The sequence below is a fragment of the Tachypleus tridentatus genome, chromosome 3 (assembly GCF_004210375.1).
Source record: "Tachypleus tridentatus isolate NWPU-2018 chromosome 3, ASM421037v1, whole genome shotgun sequence".
Taxonomy (NCBI): domain Eukaryota; kingdom Metazoa; phylum Arthropoda; class Merostomata; order Xiphosura; family Limulidae; genus Tachypleus; species Tachypleus tridentatus.
Window position 1 is genome coordinate 71,189,536 of NC_134827.1, and position 19,590 is coordinate 71,209,125.

The following is a 19,590-nucleotide window of genomic DNA, read 5'->3' on the forward strand; positions in this document are numbered from 1 at the left end:
TATTGTTGATCCTTAAACCATTTCTGAATTTGTATTTTATCTTTATCATCATTGACACATGTTTGAATGTTAGTTACTTTGATAAATTGAAAGTACTACTAAACCTTGATAAGTGTAATATAATAAGGTAGTTGGCAAAAGATTAAGAATAAATTCCCAAAACACAAACTTTATAAATATTACCATACTATTTGGTTAAACATAAATCTTTAAAGTAATGCTATAATAAGAACTGATAATTTACCATAGGAATATGTTGCTAAAAAATTAAAGTCCACTTAAAAATTTAAAAAACATGTTACAAAATTAGCTAACTCATGAATATCTGACATTCAAGTTATATTGTGACAATGTTTAAAAAAATTTTCATGTTTCATACCGCTGGATTTTTTTTGCAATAAACTTCCATCAACAGATCCATGATGAAGTCAATTTGGTCTTCCTTAAACATGGACAATGGCACTTGAAATGTTAAGGACCCTTATGAGAAAAATTAAATTACTATTAACCAACACAAGTGTGATCATAAAGTATCAAGTTTTCATCAAAAGAAATACCATAAATTTTTAGCAGTGTCTTAGCCCAGACATTTTGAACTGGTGTAAAAGAACAGAACCTCATGCCACAATATCCCCAAGCTGAACAAATACGTAATCAAGGTAAAAGAAATCTGTCACCACAATATACATGTTTATAATTCATGTACTGGTACCCATTTTTCTGCAAAATGGTGATATTTCAGTTTCTCCAGTCAAATAATGTTCTCCACATAATCTTCACTACAGTCTGAATCCCACTTGAAAGTATTATGGCAGACATTACAAATACAGTACAGTAACTGTGTGGGATGTTGAAATGAAAGTTAATGAAAAACAACTGTATTAAGGTACACAACACCTATGTCAACAAAAAATGATCTACTGGCCAGTAGTTTCTATTGCAATATCATTCATAATGCTAGTTATGCCACTGTAATATCAGTATAGAGAAAGACCTGTTTGAAATCATTATCAGTCTCAGTGTGGTGTTCCTTCAGACAAACAAATCAGCATTCTTAGTTGGTGTATAGACAACCACTATTAGGTTTCATTTTAAACCCAAAAAATTCAACACAAAAAGGTGAGCTATTTAGTGTGTTTGATGCACCATAAAACTATAAAATTATTTAAAGTTTAAGTCACTAAAATATCATAGTTTAACAAGTCATATAAAAATTACAAGATCTATCACACTAATTTGAATGCATAATGATATAAATTACCCATGCAATACACAGTTGTATATTCCAACTACACAGTAAGAACAGTAAAAGACCAACAGTTTCTCCATTTATTTTTTGTAAAAGATAAAGAGATTGTACTGATAATAGCACTTTCAAAGGAAACAAACAAAGAAACCTCTGAAATGAACAACAAATACGTTTCTGGTTAAAATCTCTAATAACTGACTATATTTTCACTTTGATTACTATATTTGTGCCTATGGAACACTGTTCTGCAGAATTAATGTTCTTATTTTATTTGAATCCTCAGTATATTTTGTAAGAATCTTTACTCATGTTCTTTCCTGCTCTAAGAAAACTTCTGTTTACACACACTTGTGTTTTTCATGGAACTTTAAAATTTCTTTTCTCACAGCTTGTTTCAAGTGTTATTTGAAACTGTTAACTGTTTATATAATAATACTTTAAAGGAATGGTTGAATATTAAGCACTTCTGAGCCTAATAATATTTTGCTCCACTTATCAAGTGATTGTGTTATACCTAAACACATGATTTTATTTTTTTACTAAGTCCTAAACATTAATAATGGATTTTATTTTTCAATTTTTACCATATCTTAACCTATTATGTGTTCTACCTGAATATTTAATATGTTGTAAGCTCTATCTTTAACTAAATATGAATGAGCCTTCTATGCAATGTGGCAGGCAAGATTCCACCATGGATGAGGATATAGTGGAAAACGTGTCAAGGTTTTAGGAATACATTGAGCAGCTGTTTGTATAATACAGTCAGTTATTGCTGCCACACAGTTGTCTATTGATGGCTGACAGACGATGGCAGGATCAAGTTCTGCGAGAGCAGTGAAAGATGGCCAGTCTGCCTAATCCAGCTTCCACTGGGGCACTCAGGTCGGGTTGCATCGACCACGGCCAGGCTTCCTCAAACTTATAGGTAAATGATCACTGCTTCATGGATTATTGTTCCATGAAAAATGGGAAAATAATGAAGTGGAGCAAACTGAGAGATCAACAGAAGTAAAGGACTGACTAGGTGCATGGAAATAAGCAGAAGAACCAGTATTGAAAAGAGAAAGGTTATGATCAGAGAGCATACGCTCTACAGAGCGACCCCTCTTAACAATATCAGCACTTCCCCAGAGGGGATGATGTCCATTAGTTCCCCAGGATGAAAAAGGGAGATGGCAACTGTTCAATGAAAGCATCAAGGTTTGGTTGATCATATGTCTCTCCAGGCAACAGGTAGAGAGAACAAACAGTGATGGTATGATGTAAGGAAATACGGATGGCTATGGTCTCCAAGGGTGTGTTGAGTGGCAAAGACAGGGTGGGCCTATGCTGATCAACCAACAGTGCCACCCTTCCCTCCATGCACTTGTCCATCACACAGCCTGCCATTTCTGTACAAAGAAAACTGCCGAAAGGTGACTGTATCGGCAGGTTTCAGAAATGTTTCCTGTAAGGAAAGACATACAGGATGGTAAGAAGCAATCACTGTTTTGATGTTGTGAATCTCAATAGTTCCATTGTATCAGGGTGGCCATTTTTATTTATGTGTAAGCGAAATGGGTGGAGAACCCTTCTGTTTACAACCATGCCTTTTTTCCTTACTGTCCTTATTTGAGAGAGGTCTATCGACCTTCTTGGATCCTGCCTTGGGTCGGTTGGGCAGATCTTTGCTGTTAGTAGAGGATTCCAGAGGCTGAGGACGTGAACGAATGATTGTTTTGTATCTTGGGGTGGAAGAAGAAGATGTATCTGAGGAAATGCCTATACCTGGAACCAAAGGATGTGGATCTTGGGGTTTGGTGGAATATAAGTAAGGGACAGAGATAGGTGTTGAAGTTGATTCATCAACTTTTTTAACCATAGAGGTCAAAAGACTTTTCATTTGCTTGGAATGAAGTGCAGCAGCATACATCCAAGATGAGGTGGTGGACAGCAATTTACAAGCCTCAGGATAAGTAATGTTATGAATCATTTTCAATGGCTGCACCTCTTTTTCTTCCAACCATTTAGGGCAAGAACGAAAGTAGGATGGGTGAGAGCCATTGCAATTGATGCAATGAGGTCTTTTTCACACTCATAAGCATCATGGTCCTTGCCACTGCAACGAGCACACGTCAAAGAACCAGGACATGACATCTTCGAGTGACCAAACCTTTGATACTGGAAACACTGGAGAGGGTTTGGAATGTATGGTCACACTCTGCAATTAAGATAACCTGCCTTAATGGTGGCAGGTGGACATGGTGAGAATGAGAACATTGGTCAGTACCATAATTCCATCTTTGCGAGTGGATATATGCCTCATTGCAGATACGCCTTGGGTGGAGAAACCAGCTAGAATCTCCGACTCTGGGATGATCTTGAAATCTTTCTCAACAATAACTCCTCATGAAGAATTCAAAGTAGCATGAGGTGTAACCTCAATAGAAATATCCCCAAGTGCCTTTGAATGCAAGAGGAGTTCACTGTGTTGAGATGTGGATGTTTCCAGCAATATGTCACCAGAACAAAGCTTCTTTACTGACTTTGGAGTGCCAGTAAGTCCCTCTAGTCCCTTCTGAATGAAAAATGGAGACATTTGCCCTAAAGGTTTCTCTGAAGGAGAATGTAGGATAAGAAAATGTGGTACAACAGGTGTTACAGATGTTGAAGATTGCTGCTCAGAATATTCAAGATGTGGTCATTTATCTATGGCATGTTTCTTCACTATTTTATTTAAATTTTTATTTGGAGGATCTATACTAAAAAAGGAGATTTCAGTGCCCACTGACCCCACCTACCATGGAGCCCTTCCAGGGAATGCACTACAATACCAAACAAGGACACTGCAGCAACGCCAGGGTTTCGTGAGCACTATACCCAACACTGGTACTTAGTTGACCATAGCCCGAGTGGACCAGCTGATTGACCAAGGCCAAAGTGGTGTGTTAGGGTTGGCCCCTCAACCACCAGGATCCTCTCCTCCCCTTCATGGGTTGCCACGCACGGCAAACACGTGGGTGGATGTTTAGATCCCAGAGGAAGTAAACTGAAAGAACAAAACCTTCCCTGGGAGGTCCCCTCACCACGTACAGGAATCCACACAGAGGGGTAGATAGGTTCAATTAATTCAAAATGCCCTATACGAAGACAAATTATTCTTCTCCATCTGTTATTACAATACAATCTGTGAAAGGCACATTAGAAATTGGCTGTAATGTCTAAATTTTTTACTTCTTTAGAAATTGCCTGCTATAGCTAAACTGACAATAACTCAGTCTAATTTTGCACTAAGTTGGTTGCTTGTAAATATATTGCCTGACTGAGGCATAAAACTTTCAACAAAGTACTAGAAATTATAACATAACAATAGTCACTTAAAGCAATAAACAAAATTCAGAAGGTTCGAGTAACATGACATCAATTCACTCCAAATGATTTGTAAACAGTTACATAAGCAAACTTGCCATAACTATCACTTCAAAAATAAATTACTTTATTGTTTACATCATGTACTCTGAATAATACTCTCATAATGAACTTAAAGTGAACAGTCATATGTATCTAATACTAACTTTATGGTACAGTAATACCTTAAACCTGCATTAGTCAGGACTTGTTACCAAGAACAACTCCTGGATCTGAACATCTATCAGTTAACATAAAATTAACAGTTTTCTACCTTGTTAATATTTAGATGTTAATGTTAAATTTTTTATACTTCCTATGACAAAGACTTGTATCATGATTGTTTTCTCCATTTTCAACTCTCAAGATTTTAGGAAGATTACTTAAAATAATCTCTTCTCTTGGAATATAGAGTGAGTATAGATAATATTACCTTTTATAATACTGGTACATAGCCTTTTCACATCATGTAACTAGACATGTTGTAAAACACAAGAATAACTTCCCTATAGTTAATGTACATAAAATATGGCAAGTTAATACATACAGACTACTGCTTGTTAATTTGTACAAGCTGTTGCTAGTTAATACATACAAACTACTGTTCATTTACAGATAAAAACCACTGATAGTTAACATAAACATTTTTTGGTGTCATTTTATGAACAAACTTCCAATAAAGTGTTCGTGCTAAATTATTAAAAAATGTCAGGGTAAACTATGAAAGATTTCTTTACTAATATTGTACAGAAACATTTTTGAAAAAAAACAAAAATTAGTAAATGACAGTAAAGAAGTAATTATTTAGTACTAGTAGTTTTTTTACAGATTAACCAGCAGTAATTTGTATGTAATAACTAGCAGTAGTTTGTATACATTAATTAATAGTATGCATTAACCTCTTGCTACAGATAGATCAGTGCATGTTATAACTTTTTAAAGAGTATATTGAAATTTAATTAAACCACTTTATTATCACTGTATATGAATGTACTTGGCATCAAAATGTTGTTAATAAATCAGATTATGATATCATATAAGTATGAAGTTTTAATTTTATAAAGAAAAAGTTTAAAAATCCTTAATCTTCCCTGATATGAGAATTGTGACTTTTGATATTTAAGCCTTCCCTCTAATTCTTTCACCACCCCTCTGAAAAGTATGACATTTAACATACATTATTCATAGAGATATTACTGAGGCAAAGTATAGTTTTTATAGCCTTCAATTTTGTTTATGAAGCAAAAAACTAGAAAGTCAGAAATAAACAGCCATATGCACCCATCGTCTCTTTTACAAATTGCCAATAGTTTTCCAATTTTTTAATTTCCCAAATAATGTATAAAGTCATTTTCACTGTTATCTGTTATAATATTGTACAGAAGATACCCCAACGTGGCTTTGCTATAAGAAAACACAAACACAATACTGTATATTTTGTTTTCAGTTTGAAAATATTTTCAAGAATTACATTGACAAAGTTAACTGAATTTTTAAAGGCTTTTACCACACAATTAGGACATTGTCTGCTTTGTGCATGGTATTGTTCTGTATTTTTAGATCCACTATTTAATAAAGTAACTGTTTAGTGTACAAGTATAATTAGTACAAAAAAGTAGTTTGCTTTTCGTTGATAGCTGACAGCAAAAAAACGATGACAAAGGTAAGTACTATATATCTTTTTTTCATATATACTCTTTACTTATTGTTATAAAAATAACTAAAATGTAAAAGAATAAGAACCTATTAGACTAGGTAATTTTTGTCATGAGCAGTTCATGTATCATGTAGTTCAACCTGGTAGCTTGAAAAATGTATTCAGCAAAATATTAACTTGTGCAGTGGAATTATTAGTTAGACAAGATCGAGCAATAATAAAACTGAAATATTAACAGATGTATGCAGTTAAAAGCCATTTGGGAAAACAATTCTAGTTTCCTCTTTACAATTTGCAGTCATCCTAGAAAGGAAAAGATAATTTAGATTTATTTAATATCTCTTATACAGAGTCAGTCAAATTGACTGAATGTGTATAGAGTTAAGGAAGATAACAAATAAAATATACAGTTCATGAAAGAATAACATCTGATATTTATTCATGAGGTTTTGAAGAATATGCAAAAGAAATATGATAATTTTCACGTGAAATAACTTTACATTCAGAGCAGGGAACATCTTATTCCATACATTCAAATATAAATTTTTAGCAAAAATACCTGTAATGACTATCAAAATCTTGCCAAATTACATTAGAATATACAAAACATTAAAAATGATAGTATGGAAACTAGGAAGAGCACTTTGAGGTCGTAAGATCAGTATAATTTACTGAGCCTGAACCAAGTGGGTTAACTGTTTCAACTCAGGTATCCTTTACTATACATTTTATTACACTATTTTTTGTTCATTTTATACCAATTAGTGTAGCATAAAATTATAGTTAATAATAGCATAAAGTCACAGTTAATAATCCATATTTTAATAGTATACAAGTTTTAAGTTTTTAATTCTATAAGGTAATGAATTTCCCTTAGCATGACAAATGACATTTTCTCTTGGCATCTTGCCTCTATTTTTCCACGATATTTAAAAATTAACTTAAATTATTTTTGACAGTATCTTCTATAACCTTCAATTTTCTTTGTTTACAGTCCATCAATAACACATCAAACCCTTCCTGCCACACCCACCTGTCTTGTTCTTTCTTTCAGAATATGTGTGTAGTTCTCTCTTATGTTTAATACTATATAACTTATAGAAAGTCAGGGTTTTCATCTGTGAAATGACACATTGCATAATACTGTTCTGAACAGCTAATCAATTTCAATCAGAGCATAAGCAACATTCCAGTGAAAAACGTAATGACTAGCTTGGATGAATTTGTAACAGTTCTTGTCGCACATTTTGGAAAGCCAGAAAGTTTTTGAGAGCAGAGGAAACTGTCTATTCTTTGCATCTTTTTAGCCTATGTTATTTTGTGCATTATTTAATTAAATAGAAACAATTTAGTGTATTACTACCACTAGTATATAAAAGTGAGCTTAAATGACATTGACAATTCACGATACGAAAATAATGAAGATTGGCTAAGAACATTACTTCTCGCTTTTCATGTTTATTCTTTACTTATTATTATTAAAGTAACTAAAATGTAAAGTTAGTTATGATTATATCAGGCATAATTGAAAAAAATATGTAGGGGTGAACAAACAATTGTCCCCCCCCCCCCAAAAAAAAAAAAAGTTGATTTGTTATATATTTTATTAGATAACAGAAAAATATGTAGAACTATATTTTTAGAATGCACTTGATGAAATCTGTTAAAATATGATCTCAAATCCTGATTTTAACACTGGCATTTGTAAACATCTGAGCTTTTCTTGATTTTAGTTACATATTCTCATAAGAAGTGTTGTGCACCTGCTGTAACTTCTTAGATCGTCTTATTCCATTAGTCTACAAAATGATCAAATAAGTTTATCTGCAATAATCAAACATAAAAATGAAACCATACATACCGTCCTAGCAACAGTCTGTATACATGCACCAGCAGTAATTTGTATATCATACTTACCAGTATTTTGTGATCACTTAAGATTACACATTAAAGAAAGAAAATGATTAACACTTTTGAAGGAAGAGAAACTGACCCTTCTGATAAACTCCAAATTGCCAACAGATATCACATTCAAGTAATGTGAGGATAGAAGAGGATAAAGTACAGAAAAGTAAAGTATGCTATCTGTTCATATTATAAAAAGCTAAAATATGGTAAAACTGTCACTTAGAAATGCAACTTAAATATCCAAAAATTTCTGTCTTACTGCTTGCTTGACCACCATGTAAAAAATCTTCATGTCGTTGGTTGAAAAGCTGCAAAAAACAACCAAGTAAAATGTAATTTATTCTTTTTTAATGACTGAATTCATTATTTATAAAGCAATGACTACTGAAATATTTCTGATACACACATTTTGATTTATCATTCAACAAGAACTAACAAAAATATGTAATATATTTTATAAAATAAAAAACACTTACAAAAGTTCAAAAAGGCAAACAATACTTGAGCATATTTATTTATAAGACATACACGTGTCTAACATAACATAATGTTCAGGAACAACAGAGGACTTTAATTAACCTTGGCTGTCACATCCTCCAAATTATTATAAATTAAAAAAGAAATTTTCAAAGCCAGCTCTAATCATTCATATAGTTATCAAGCTTTTTCGCAAACTAACTTAAATTTACTGCCTCCACAACATCCTAACATTACCCATTTCACCTTTTACAAAAATGAGTCTTGTAAAAATTTATATTGTCCCTCGTCCTACTATTTTCTCTGTTATTCATGGAAACAAGATGGTGCTTCAATAATATCAATTTAAACACCTCAATCAAATCCCCTTTAACTCTTCCATTTTCAAAATAAAGATATTTTGAGATTTCAACCTCTCTTTGTATGACAATTGTGGTAATACTTCTGAGTTATTTCAAGCAACTCAAGGTCCTTCTTAAGGTAAGGAGACCAAGACTGGCAAAAATACTTCAAATATTACCCAACCAGCTACATATATAGAGTGAGACTGTTGCCTCTTTAGACTTCTATTCAATATTCTGTAGATACCTAAAATTCTATCTGTCTCATCACCAGCAACAGCACACTGCTTAAATGGCTTTAGAAACTGATCAACCATTACATCAAGACCAATTGTTTTTCACAACACTGTTAAGGGTATTCCATCCAAATAATTTAAATCATAACCCATATGCACTATATTTTGCACTTATTGTAATCATAACCCATCTGCCATTAATTTACCCAACTCACTAAATGGTCTAAGTCCTTCACAGCTAAAAACAGCCAAGACCTTAATATCATCTGCATACTGAAGTAATTTATTGACTGTTCCTTCATTTATGCCACTGATGCAAATCAAAAAGAGCAAAAGCCCTAAAACTAACCCAGAGGTATCTCACATATGATATTAGTTCAGTTTGATTGAACTCCATTTGTAACAACCCTCTACTTTCTGCTAGTCAGCAACTCTTCTATTCAATTTGTTAACTTATCAGTTAACAAATCATACCTGCAGATATATTTTTTTTACAAGCTTTTATGTAGCATCTTGTTAAGAGCTTTCTGAATATTCATATATACCAAACCTACACCCTTATCTTCATCTACATGAGCAGTAACATTTCCAAAGAATCTCAAAAAACTTGTAAAGCAATATTTTCCCTTACTGAGACCATGCTGACTAACTAATAAATTTCTAAAAGTTGTTAAATGACTTTTTGCAAAGCACCTTTTAAAGACTTTCTGAAAAACTTTTTGCACAACTAATGTAAGACTAATGGGTCTATAATCATTATGACAATTTTTATTTTCTCCCTTAAATAGAAGAGTGACCTCAGCTAATTTATAATCTTTTGGTACCTGCCCACTATTCAGTCCTTGATCTCCTTCAAAACTCCTTTCAGGAAATATTGTCTGGTTCAGGAGCCTTATTGTTCTTTTAACTTCTCAGTATTTTCTTAACAAGCTCAGAATAAATAGTTATTTTATTTGACTTGGATTCCATCTATCAACTGTTCAAAATTGAAAATATTGCTTAAATCTTCATTAGCAAAAATTGAAGGAAATGTAAAATTTAATAACCCAACCATTTTGTAGTCAGATATGAGCTTTCTTTATAATTCCTTTATAATCCTAACCCTCATTCTAACATTTTGTTTACTCTTAAAGAAATTTTACTCTTAATTTTTATATTTTCAGCCAATCTTTTTTCATACATCCCTTTTTTATGTCCTAATTTCCTGTTTCACTAACTTTCTTTTCCTTTTAAACCTCCTATTATACCAGTCAAATCTATTATGCTTTTTTTAAACTTCATCCTTATTCCCTGATTTTTTTTACTTGCAGAAACTCTTTTCTTTCTGCAAAAAATATGTTTATTTTAAATATTTAAAAATTTTACACATTTGATCAATGTCTCCAAATGTTAGCAACAAATCATTTCGTGCAAGTCCAAGTCATGAGTTATTTTGTACAAGTTACAAGTCAAGTCACAATGATAAAACATGTTTGTGGACTATCCAATGGTCTATAAGGAAGAAAGTGCACTGTTTTTTTGTTAGTTGGTTATGGAAGCAAAAATAATGTACCTCAGTTTGTTTCTACACAGGTTTGGTAATAGCTTGTTTGGAGGGAATCTTTTCCAGTATACACAAATAAGCTGGATATCATTTGAATCTGAATTACAGCCAAGACAAGCTTATGGTACACTACTTGTACCATATTTGCAACAATCTTTAGCAGTAGAAATTCAAATGAATCACTCAGGTTGGTAAAGGAAGTATGAATGATCTTTTATCTTGGACTAGCTACACTATAAGGTCTCTAAGCAGTGTAACATAGCTGACTAAAAGAAGGCAATCATATATTATAATTTACCTATACAAACTGTTCAAATATCAAAATATCAGCTGAAAAGCATTTTGTCACTGAGCTAAGCTTTATGAGAATGCATAATGATGCCTCCATGGCTGAACACTCATTGAAGGGAAGAACCAACAGCAAAAACACACAGCACTATCACAGCTACAAAAAATAGCCTGGAGAGGTTGTTCTTGTTGACCAACTAAAAGTGGAGATACATTGTGTTGTATATTATAATTTATCTTTGATCAGTCTCCAATTCATTATATTACATCTGTTATGTATTACAATTTCAATTCGTCATGAATTTTAATTTAAAACATAACTGAATTATAATATGTATCAAACTTATATTTGCCAACAAGGTTGATACATACAATTTTCTTTCTTAACAGAAATATGTTTTAATATACAAAAAACAAAACAATTTATAATAATGATTATTACAAATAGTCATTAAAATAATTATTTATATACAACAATTTTACAAACTCATAAACAATATTCAGTTTTGTATCTGGTCTGTAACTGAATATTTTATCAATGGTCCAGGTACACAAGGCACTAATTACTTTTACGTTGATGCACAGATACTCTTTACATGATGGGAATGCTAGTTAGCTCTATTCTTGTTTGGCCTAACATGGTTTATAAATTCACTTTTTTACCAAGAAAGATATCTAATGTATCTGTAGTAATACTAACATCTGAAGTTGAACGATTCATAATGTTTGAAATTTATGTACATTCATAGTCAAATTCTATAGTTTTCTGATAAATAACAATTAATCACAATTATAGCTTCCAAGGATTATAATATACTGACTGTAGCTGATCAATAATAATATTTACTGTCTCTGGGTGGGTCGATTTATAAAGTTTAAGGTGAGGTTCTAGAAAGTTCAATTGGCAATCCTGTCGTTGACTCTTATGCTTGAGAATCTTCTAAAAATTTAGAAAACAGGTGAAACTTGTGCAATACAAATTTAAAAGTATATGCCACATGCATCAAACAAAAACAAAGCAGGTATTAAAATAAATGTATAACAGTTAATCTATTACAATAAATACCATAAATTTGATTCATGTCAACATTTAGTTAACTTCTTATTAAAAATTACAATTTAACTCAGTTTCAGGCAATTTGAAATTATATTACATAACAGATGAAATCCCGATGAAGAGAAAAACACAATATGATGAAGAGAGTGGGAGATGAACATATTAGTAATTGTTCACATGCCAGACTGCAGAATCTCCTCTACTGGATAACGAGTATTGTGGAAAAATGTAGTAATGGTAGAATGTGAAAGATCATGATAGGAGGAGGATTACCAGGGGATCAAGAGTCTTGAATGTGTATCCTGGAAGAAAGCAATACAAGAACGAAAAGCTGTGATTGGACACAGAAGCAAATCTAGATCTGGTTAAGGATAAACGATAAAGTTAAAAACAGGAGAAAGGAGGAACACCCCTTGTGAGCAGCCAAGGTATTCGGAAGAAAGGAATGATCAGAATAAAGGAGAAGACAGGCAGCATGATAAAATTTATGTGAGACATCAATGACAAACAAGTCCAACCACTGACATCTACAGTTTAAAAGAAGGAAATACATTTTACAGAAAAAATGTAATGTGTAACACAAGGAAGTAGTTCAAGTGGAGGTAAATCCAAGGAATACTGGATCAACCCAGAAGGGTAAGATAACAAGGAGGGAGAAGTATATAAAAGGAGTGCATGAGCAGGGTAAAAAGAAAGGAAGTAAAAACCTTAAGGTATGAAAAAATGAAAGACATTGGATAAATGGCTGTTCAATATATAAAAAGCAACAAGACCAAACAATCATGGTCAAAGACCTAGGAGAGCATGAACATCACACAAGCCACGTTAGACTTAACATAGGGAAATCCTGTGGTAGTAAACTAACTGCATAATATTTTCTACTTATGTAAGTACACCTCCATGGAAGATGGACAGATGGAACTAACTTACAAGAAAGTGACTCGATGTGTGAAACTGGATCGTCCTGCCAAGGATTAGATGAAGGTCAAGCATGAATTAGCAGAACATTAAGGTTGGGATGTAGGACATGAGATAGAGGTTAATGAAGAAGGGAAGGAGAAGTAGACAACGGTAGGGGGTACAGCCATTGTAACTTGGGAAATGAAGGCTGAGTTGGCTAGAGGTAACAATCAGGCAGAATAGACTAGGAGTAGAAAAAAGAAATCACCAGATAAAGTACTTGAATGCATAAATGTACACAAACATATTTGCATGAAAAATCCAGGCTGAAGGTATCACCAGCCAGAGCCAGTAAATGAGGTACAGGCAACCAGAATAGAAGCAGCTTGGTGTTGAGGCCTGTAGGAAAGGCATCTGCCCCACATGGAGAACTCACTGAAAATAAAGTTTCCAAAAATAAGGGGATGTAATATGATATACCTGTTTGGGCTTGAAACATGATCACAATCACACTGAAAGCACCCTACACAACATACAATGAGGCAATTATGATCTACAATGGGCCAAAACAAGAGATCCAGCACCTCTGGATTGGTGCCTCCTTGATGGGTGAAATGTGTGTCATCAGAGAAACATCCAAAAGAATTATCCATACACACTGTTAAATGAGAAGAAACTCTGCATCTCCAAAGGGAATTATCTATAAAAAGACGTAGACATGCAGAGAAGGAAGCAGCACACCAGCTAATATATGGGCTTAGTTCATCCACCAATACAAATTGTTTCACATGGAAGGAGGAAAGGAAGAGGGATAGAAAGAGAATCCCAATCAGGTTACTTCATTTGTGAAGCTCCCACTGAAGGAATCTCATATGAGCATGACTGAGAAAGACCAGTAATGTCATGTCAGATCACTTTCCCAAAAGCAATAAAACCTTGTGAGCAGTAAGTGATAGAGCCAAGAGGAAATGAACCAAAGTTTCATTGAAATAATTGTAAAGAAGAAGGCAGTACTTGACTGATATTTGTGTCACAAAAGACTCTGTAGACTCTGTAATGGACAAGATATGAAGTGGATCTGAGGAAAGAATTTGATCAACCAGCCAACACAAGCTGTTGTAGTAAGTAGCTGCTGAGTATGATTAGCCAATTCCTGTTTGAAATAAGCCAGAATAAGCCAATTGTCCATTAATAATGAAATCTCAGTCCCTGAGTCAGGACATTTTAACAAAACATGAAGTGCTGAGACAAGTCCAGAGATAAGGACAAGGCTGAGGTGATGTAAACATATATATGTAAATGTTGGAGAAATACCTGGAAGTCATCTACAACTTAGGAGAAAATGCCCATCATAGGGTGAGAAAGGATTTCATGGGGAACTGGGATGGTCAAATAAAGCAGTTAAGGTAAGATAAATCATTTAATGACCACCAATCCTTGGTTTTCATGGGGACCACAAAAAGGTGGGAATAAAGATCCCTTGAAGTATGGAGGAATAGTTTTACAAAAACCATTCCTGAACCACTTTTGAAAGACAGTGGTAGGTTACTGGATCTCGGGGAGGAAAAAAAGGAAACAATGGAAGAGGTAAGGATGAAAATGAGAATTGAAGGTACATCATACTCCAACAGAAACTGACAGGTTACAATATTTGTAAAGGTGGAATGTTGGTGGACCAATGTCACCTGAGGTAATATAACATTTAGGACAAAATCCATATATAACATCCCAGAAATGAGTTCACACCTGAACCCCTAAGTCATGGGTAAACAGACCCAAGTGAATTTGGTATCATGATCTATAAGGTCCCAACAATATATAAACCATATAATTAGTGTCAGAGACAAAGATGAGATGCAGCCTAAAGTGGAGGAGGGAAGGACAAAGATAATTTTCCAGGAAACCCCACAGGATTTCTGAGGAGAATGACAGTAGGATACTGTAAGAAGTTGGTAAGTTAGGTAGCAACCAAGGATATGGGGCATGTGTAAGACAGACAAAAGTTGGGGGCTGCTCCTAAATAAGTAACAAGTGATCTAAAAACTGATGATTTTGCAATGAATAGACAGCACAGTGTGATTAAAAGGTGAAACAATCAGAAGTCCTGCAATATGCCAACTATCTCAAGTAAATGTAAGGCCAGTAGTTAAGCAAGAACTCAAAAATTCAGGAGGGAGAAAAAACTAAAAGATTTTACCAAACTCAAGCATAGAAACAAAGTGACTTGAATAAACCAATATATATGAGAATTTGGCTGAATAAACCACATTAAGATGAAAAATAATCATTCAGTGATGAAAACAAATTTGAACATAAGGCACTAAACAAACAACAGAGCACGGCAAATCTGAAATACTGCCAAACAAGAAACGATAGTTTGTTAGAGGCTCAAAGAAGGAGTCATGTTCAACATGTAAGTATACTATGCTGTTACTGGTGGAGAAGTAATGCATGATGATTTGCATGAGAGACATGCTGGAATCATTTCATTCTAATAGGAGAGCAGAATGCTTGTGAAATGTGTAAAGAAAAATTTGCATATAGGGGCAGCTCTAAACAAGAATAGCTAATCTTATGAGGAAAGGGAAGTACCATATCAGAATAGATTATCTTGGAGAACTGATAGGAATAGAATATTTTAATATAACTTGTATAATTGAAACACAATTAAAAACATCATTTTGATAACAGAAATTTCTTTGAAATACAGGTTTATAGTTTATTTAACAGAGAAAAAGGACTCAAGAAAGAGATGGATTTACTTGTAAACTATGAGTTACATCCTGTTGAACATGAGGATGTCATTGATTATAGCAAGGAGATTGAATCCATTTGGGTTTCTATTGGCAGATTAGTATAAATGCCAAACAAAAATGATGGAAAATCATTGTTGATTGATTAACAAAAATTAGAGAATTTAACTACAATTTGTCTGTACCTCTAAAATGTTCCTACTCTTCACTTACTTAATCTCCAAGTATTTCTTCAATCACATTTTTAGTAAAAACTAAGCAGAAAAATGAAATGTTTTTGTGAACAAAACCGTGTATGTGCACTTTTAAGCCTCTTCACTCTATTCTAAGTCAGAAAGTACAAAACAAAGTAGAAATTACAACACAATAAAAGATAATGGATGGCAATAAACAATTTTCCTTCTTTATGTTTTTAGGACAAGTAGATAACGTGTGTTAAAATCCAAAAAGAATATTTATTAACATTTATTCATCACTTAAAATATTTTAATCACTAACATTATAATGTTAGTAACAGTAGGTCTATTTGTAGTCTAATTTAAGCATTAGGTCTAAACATAATGCTTAGCTGAAACACTACTCAGAAAATGTTATTTTCGTTTTGGCTGCAACTTAATGTCATAAAAATTCTGAATTATATTATTTTGCTATCATATTACCAAAGTTATCTAAAAATAAATAATAAAAAATATATATACTAGCAAGTTCAATTGTAAATAAGCTTAAGGTACAGTTATGACAGAAAGTGTTCATACCCCTGCATCGTGAGTAGTTTTTTCCTTATAACTTAAATCATATCATGAATAGGATAATGAAAGTATAGTATATTATAAATATTATACTAACACACTTTTACATAAATTTTTATATAAATTGAACGACAAATAAACTGTTTATAAACAAATAACCAAACATAAGAGAGGCAGAAAGTGTTCGTGCGCCTACTTTAAGTTGTTCAGTGTTGTAGACGAGATAACTTGTCCAAGCCGATCGGTAACACAGTGCCACGAACGAGTTAATTCGTTCTCAATAATACCTAACTTCAACACTAGATGTCAGCACCATACATGTATTTGACCTACTTACAAGTTGTTTCACTTTCGATCCAAAATGGCATCACAAAAAGTTACAAAATGAAGAAGCATTAGAGTTGTAGTATAGCAGTTGAAATACATGGCGGTCAACAGGTTAATGGTCAGTTGTGTAGCTTTTCAGGTGAATTACTTTGTGCAATCTCTCCTCATAGCCCTCCATGATCGTTTGACAGTATTCGAATGGTATTTTCTTCCATTCTTCTTTACAGAAGGCCTCCAAATCTTTCAAGTTTTTCAGATGATGGTGATGAATCCTGGTCTTCAACTCCTGCCAAATGTTTTCAATTGGGTTGAGATTGGATGACTGCAATGGCCACTCCAGAATGCTTATATGGTTCCTCTGCAACCAGGATTGCACATATTTCGATGTGTGCTTAGGGTCATTGTTGTGCTGGAAGATCCAACGACGTCCAAGCCGCAAGTTCCAAGCATCATTCTTCATATATCAACGTACTCTTCTTTTTTCATGATTCCGTTGACGCAATGAAGGCTGACTACACCAGAAGACCTGAAGGAACTTCTTAGCATGATCAAGCCATCTCCGTGTTTAACTGTAGGGACGGTGTTCTTTGGAAGATTTCATTCCCCCTTCTTACGGAAAATATTGCAAACATCATTGTGGCCGAAAAGCTCAATTTTAGTCTTCCAATACTCTTCCAATAGATAAAGGGTTTATCTACATGCTTTCTTGCATACCTTAATCGTGCTTCTAAATGAACAATTTTTAAATATGGAGTTCTACGAGGATGGCATGCTTTGAACCCAGAAGAGCGTAACATGTTCGTAACTGTAGAGGTGCTTACTTCAACCCCAGTTTTTCTTACCAGTTTCTGTATGTCATTACGTGTTAAACGAGGGTTCCTACTAGCTTCTCTGAGAACCTTCCTCTGGAATTTTGGTGGGGCGTCCGGAACAAGGGAGGTTAGCAGTTGATCCTGTAAGCTTAAACTTGGCAATTATGCTTTGAACAGTAGATTTTGGCACATTAAGTTGTGTAGCAATACCTGAAAGAGACACACGAGACTTGTATTTTACAATAAAATCGGTTTCTTAAATTACGATACTGTTGTTTCCTGTTCGCTATGATGACCAAGCAGATAATGATGGAGATGGTGCTAAGTTGATGGAAGTAAATTTTTTGCTGGCTAAATTCCAATAATTATGAACCCAGTGTCCAGTTCTGGAATGGTAGAATGTAATTTATTCGCCAAACTAAACAAAATGTTTACAGGAATATCAGTTTTTTCACACATTCTAAAATGTACAAACACTTTCTGCTCCTCCTATTTTTCGTTATTTGTTTATAAACAGTTTATTTGTTATTTAATTCACATAAAAATGTATGTAGATGTGTGTTAGTATAATATTTATAGTATACTTCTGTTAGCCTAATCGTGATACTTTTTAAGTTATGAGGAAAAAAACTACTTACGATGCAGGGGTACAAACACTTTCCGTCATAACTGTACCATTACACATCTACTTTATATTACACTGCTGGTTACACAATCTGAAACTTTAACCCTAACAATTTATTTAAAAATCTTACTAAATCTAGTTACTCTTTTGTTATTTAACTCAAATCACTATAAATGTTAGATAATAATCAAAATTCTATCACACTGTGAGAACCTTCCAACATCTTTCTATCCTGTTGTGTCCTCTATTATATCACAGGCAAAGTTAAAACAAGTCAGTTAGACTCTGATTACTAAATTACTTAAGGTTTCAATCTCATCAGATTAAAAAAAACAAAGTATGGTTAAACATATTACAGTAATATCACAAACATAATTTATAGAAAATATTTCCATATTGGTGAAACACAAAAAACTAGAAGTACTGTCACAAGGTACTTCAAAAACAAGTAAAATCAAAATTAAGAAACAAAACTGTTTTTATTTCTTGCTTTTGAATTTCATATTATTTGGTGCATCACATACAGAGTGCCAAATTCTTTTTGTGATTTATGACATGTGCACACTTTCCTGACTCATGCCAGTACAAACTGCAACATTAAGCATCCCTTAGGCAACATCATTTTAATGTCTATTTACTGACTGAGAAACAATACACTGCTGTATAATGGTATGAGTGGTTAGAACAAGCAATCCCTCCAGGTAATTTTCAGCCCCCTCTGGGGAAATTATAAGTTGCTATTAAAAGTACAACCCACTCACCAACACATAACATCCTTATATTAATAGTTAACCTACTTCGTGCTATGTATTATACATTGATGAAACTAACAGTCTAATCTAGTCAATATTATGTATTATACATTACTAATACTAATAGTCTAATCTATTCACTACCATGTAGGTAGGAAGGTATTCAATGTTTATTGGCACAAAGCCACAAGGCTATCTGTGCCAGACAAGATATGGTACAGTATAGGTACAGGGCAATAAAGGTAAAAAGTAAAATATGTAAAATTAGGAACTGCCAGGAAGACTTAAGCAAGAAGTACACCCTTGCTTTCAGTCACCTGAAATTGGCCTTTCCAGTCCTAGGTTCAGTTCAAAAGAAAAATAAAAACTAAAATGTGTAAAATTAAGACTTGCCAGGAAGACTGAAACATCAAGATCGAATTTGCAGTCAGTCACCTGAAGTTGGCCTTTCCAGTGCTGGATTCAAGTCAAAATAAAACTTGAAATGTGTAAAAGAAATCGTTAAAACATTAAAATGTGTAAAAGA

At 33.4% G+C, this 19,590-nt stretch overlaps 1 protein-coding gene across 8 annotated transcripts in view; it reads right to left on the minus strand.

Annotated features, from left to right (window-relative positions):
• LOC143247130 (uncharacterized) overlaps nucleotides 1-19,590 on the minus strand; it is a 73,207-nt gene that overhangs the window by 1,327 nt on the left and 52,290 nt on the right. For 4 of the 8 annotated variants that reach the window (XM_076494689.1, XM_076494688.1, XM_076494693.1 and 1 more), the window contains 2 exons: nucleotides 8,464-8,512; nucleotides 380-480 (listed from right to left, as the gene is read on the minus strand). In XM_076494689.1, coding sequence (XP_076350804.1) covers nucleotides 380-480; nucleotides 8,464-8,512 — 150 coding nt within the window. Of the gene's footprint in view, nucleotides 1-379; nucleotides 481-8,459; nucleotides 8,513-11,099; nucleotides 11,287-19,294; nucleotides 19,543-19,590 lie in introns of those variants that run through there. The other 4 variants (XR_013026386.1, XM_076494690.1, XR_013026387.1 and 1 more) reach the window with 4 other exon arrangements.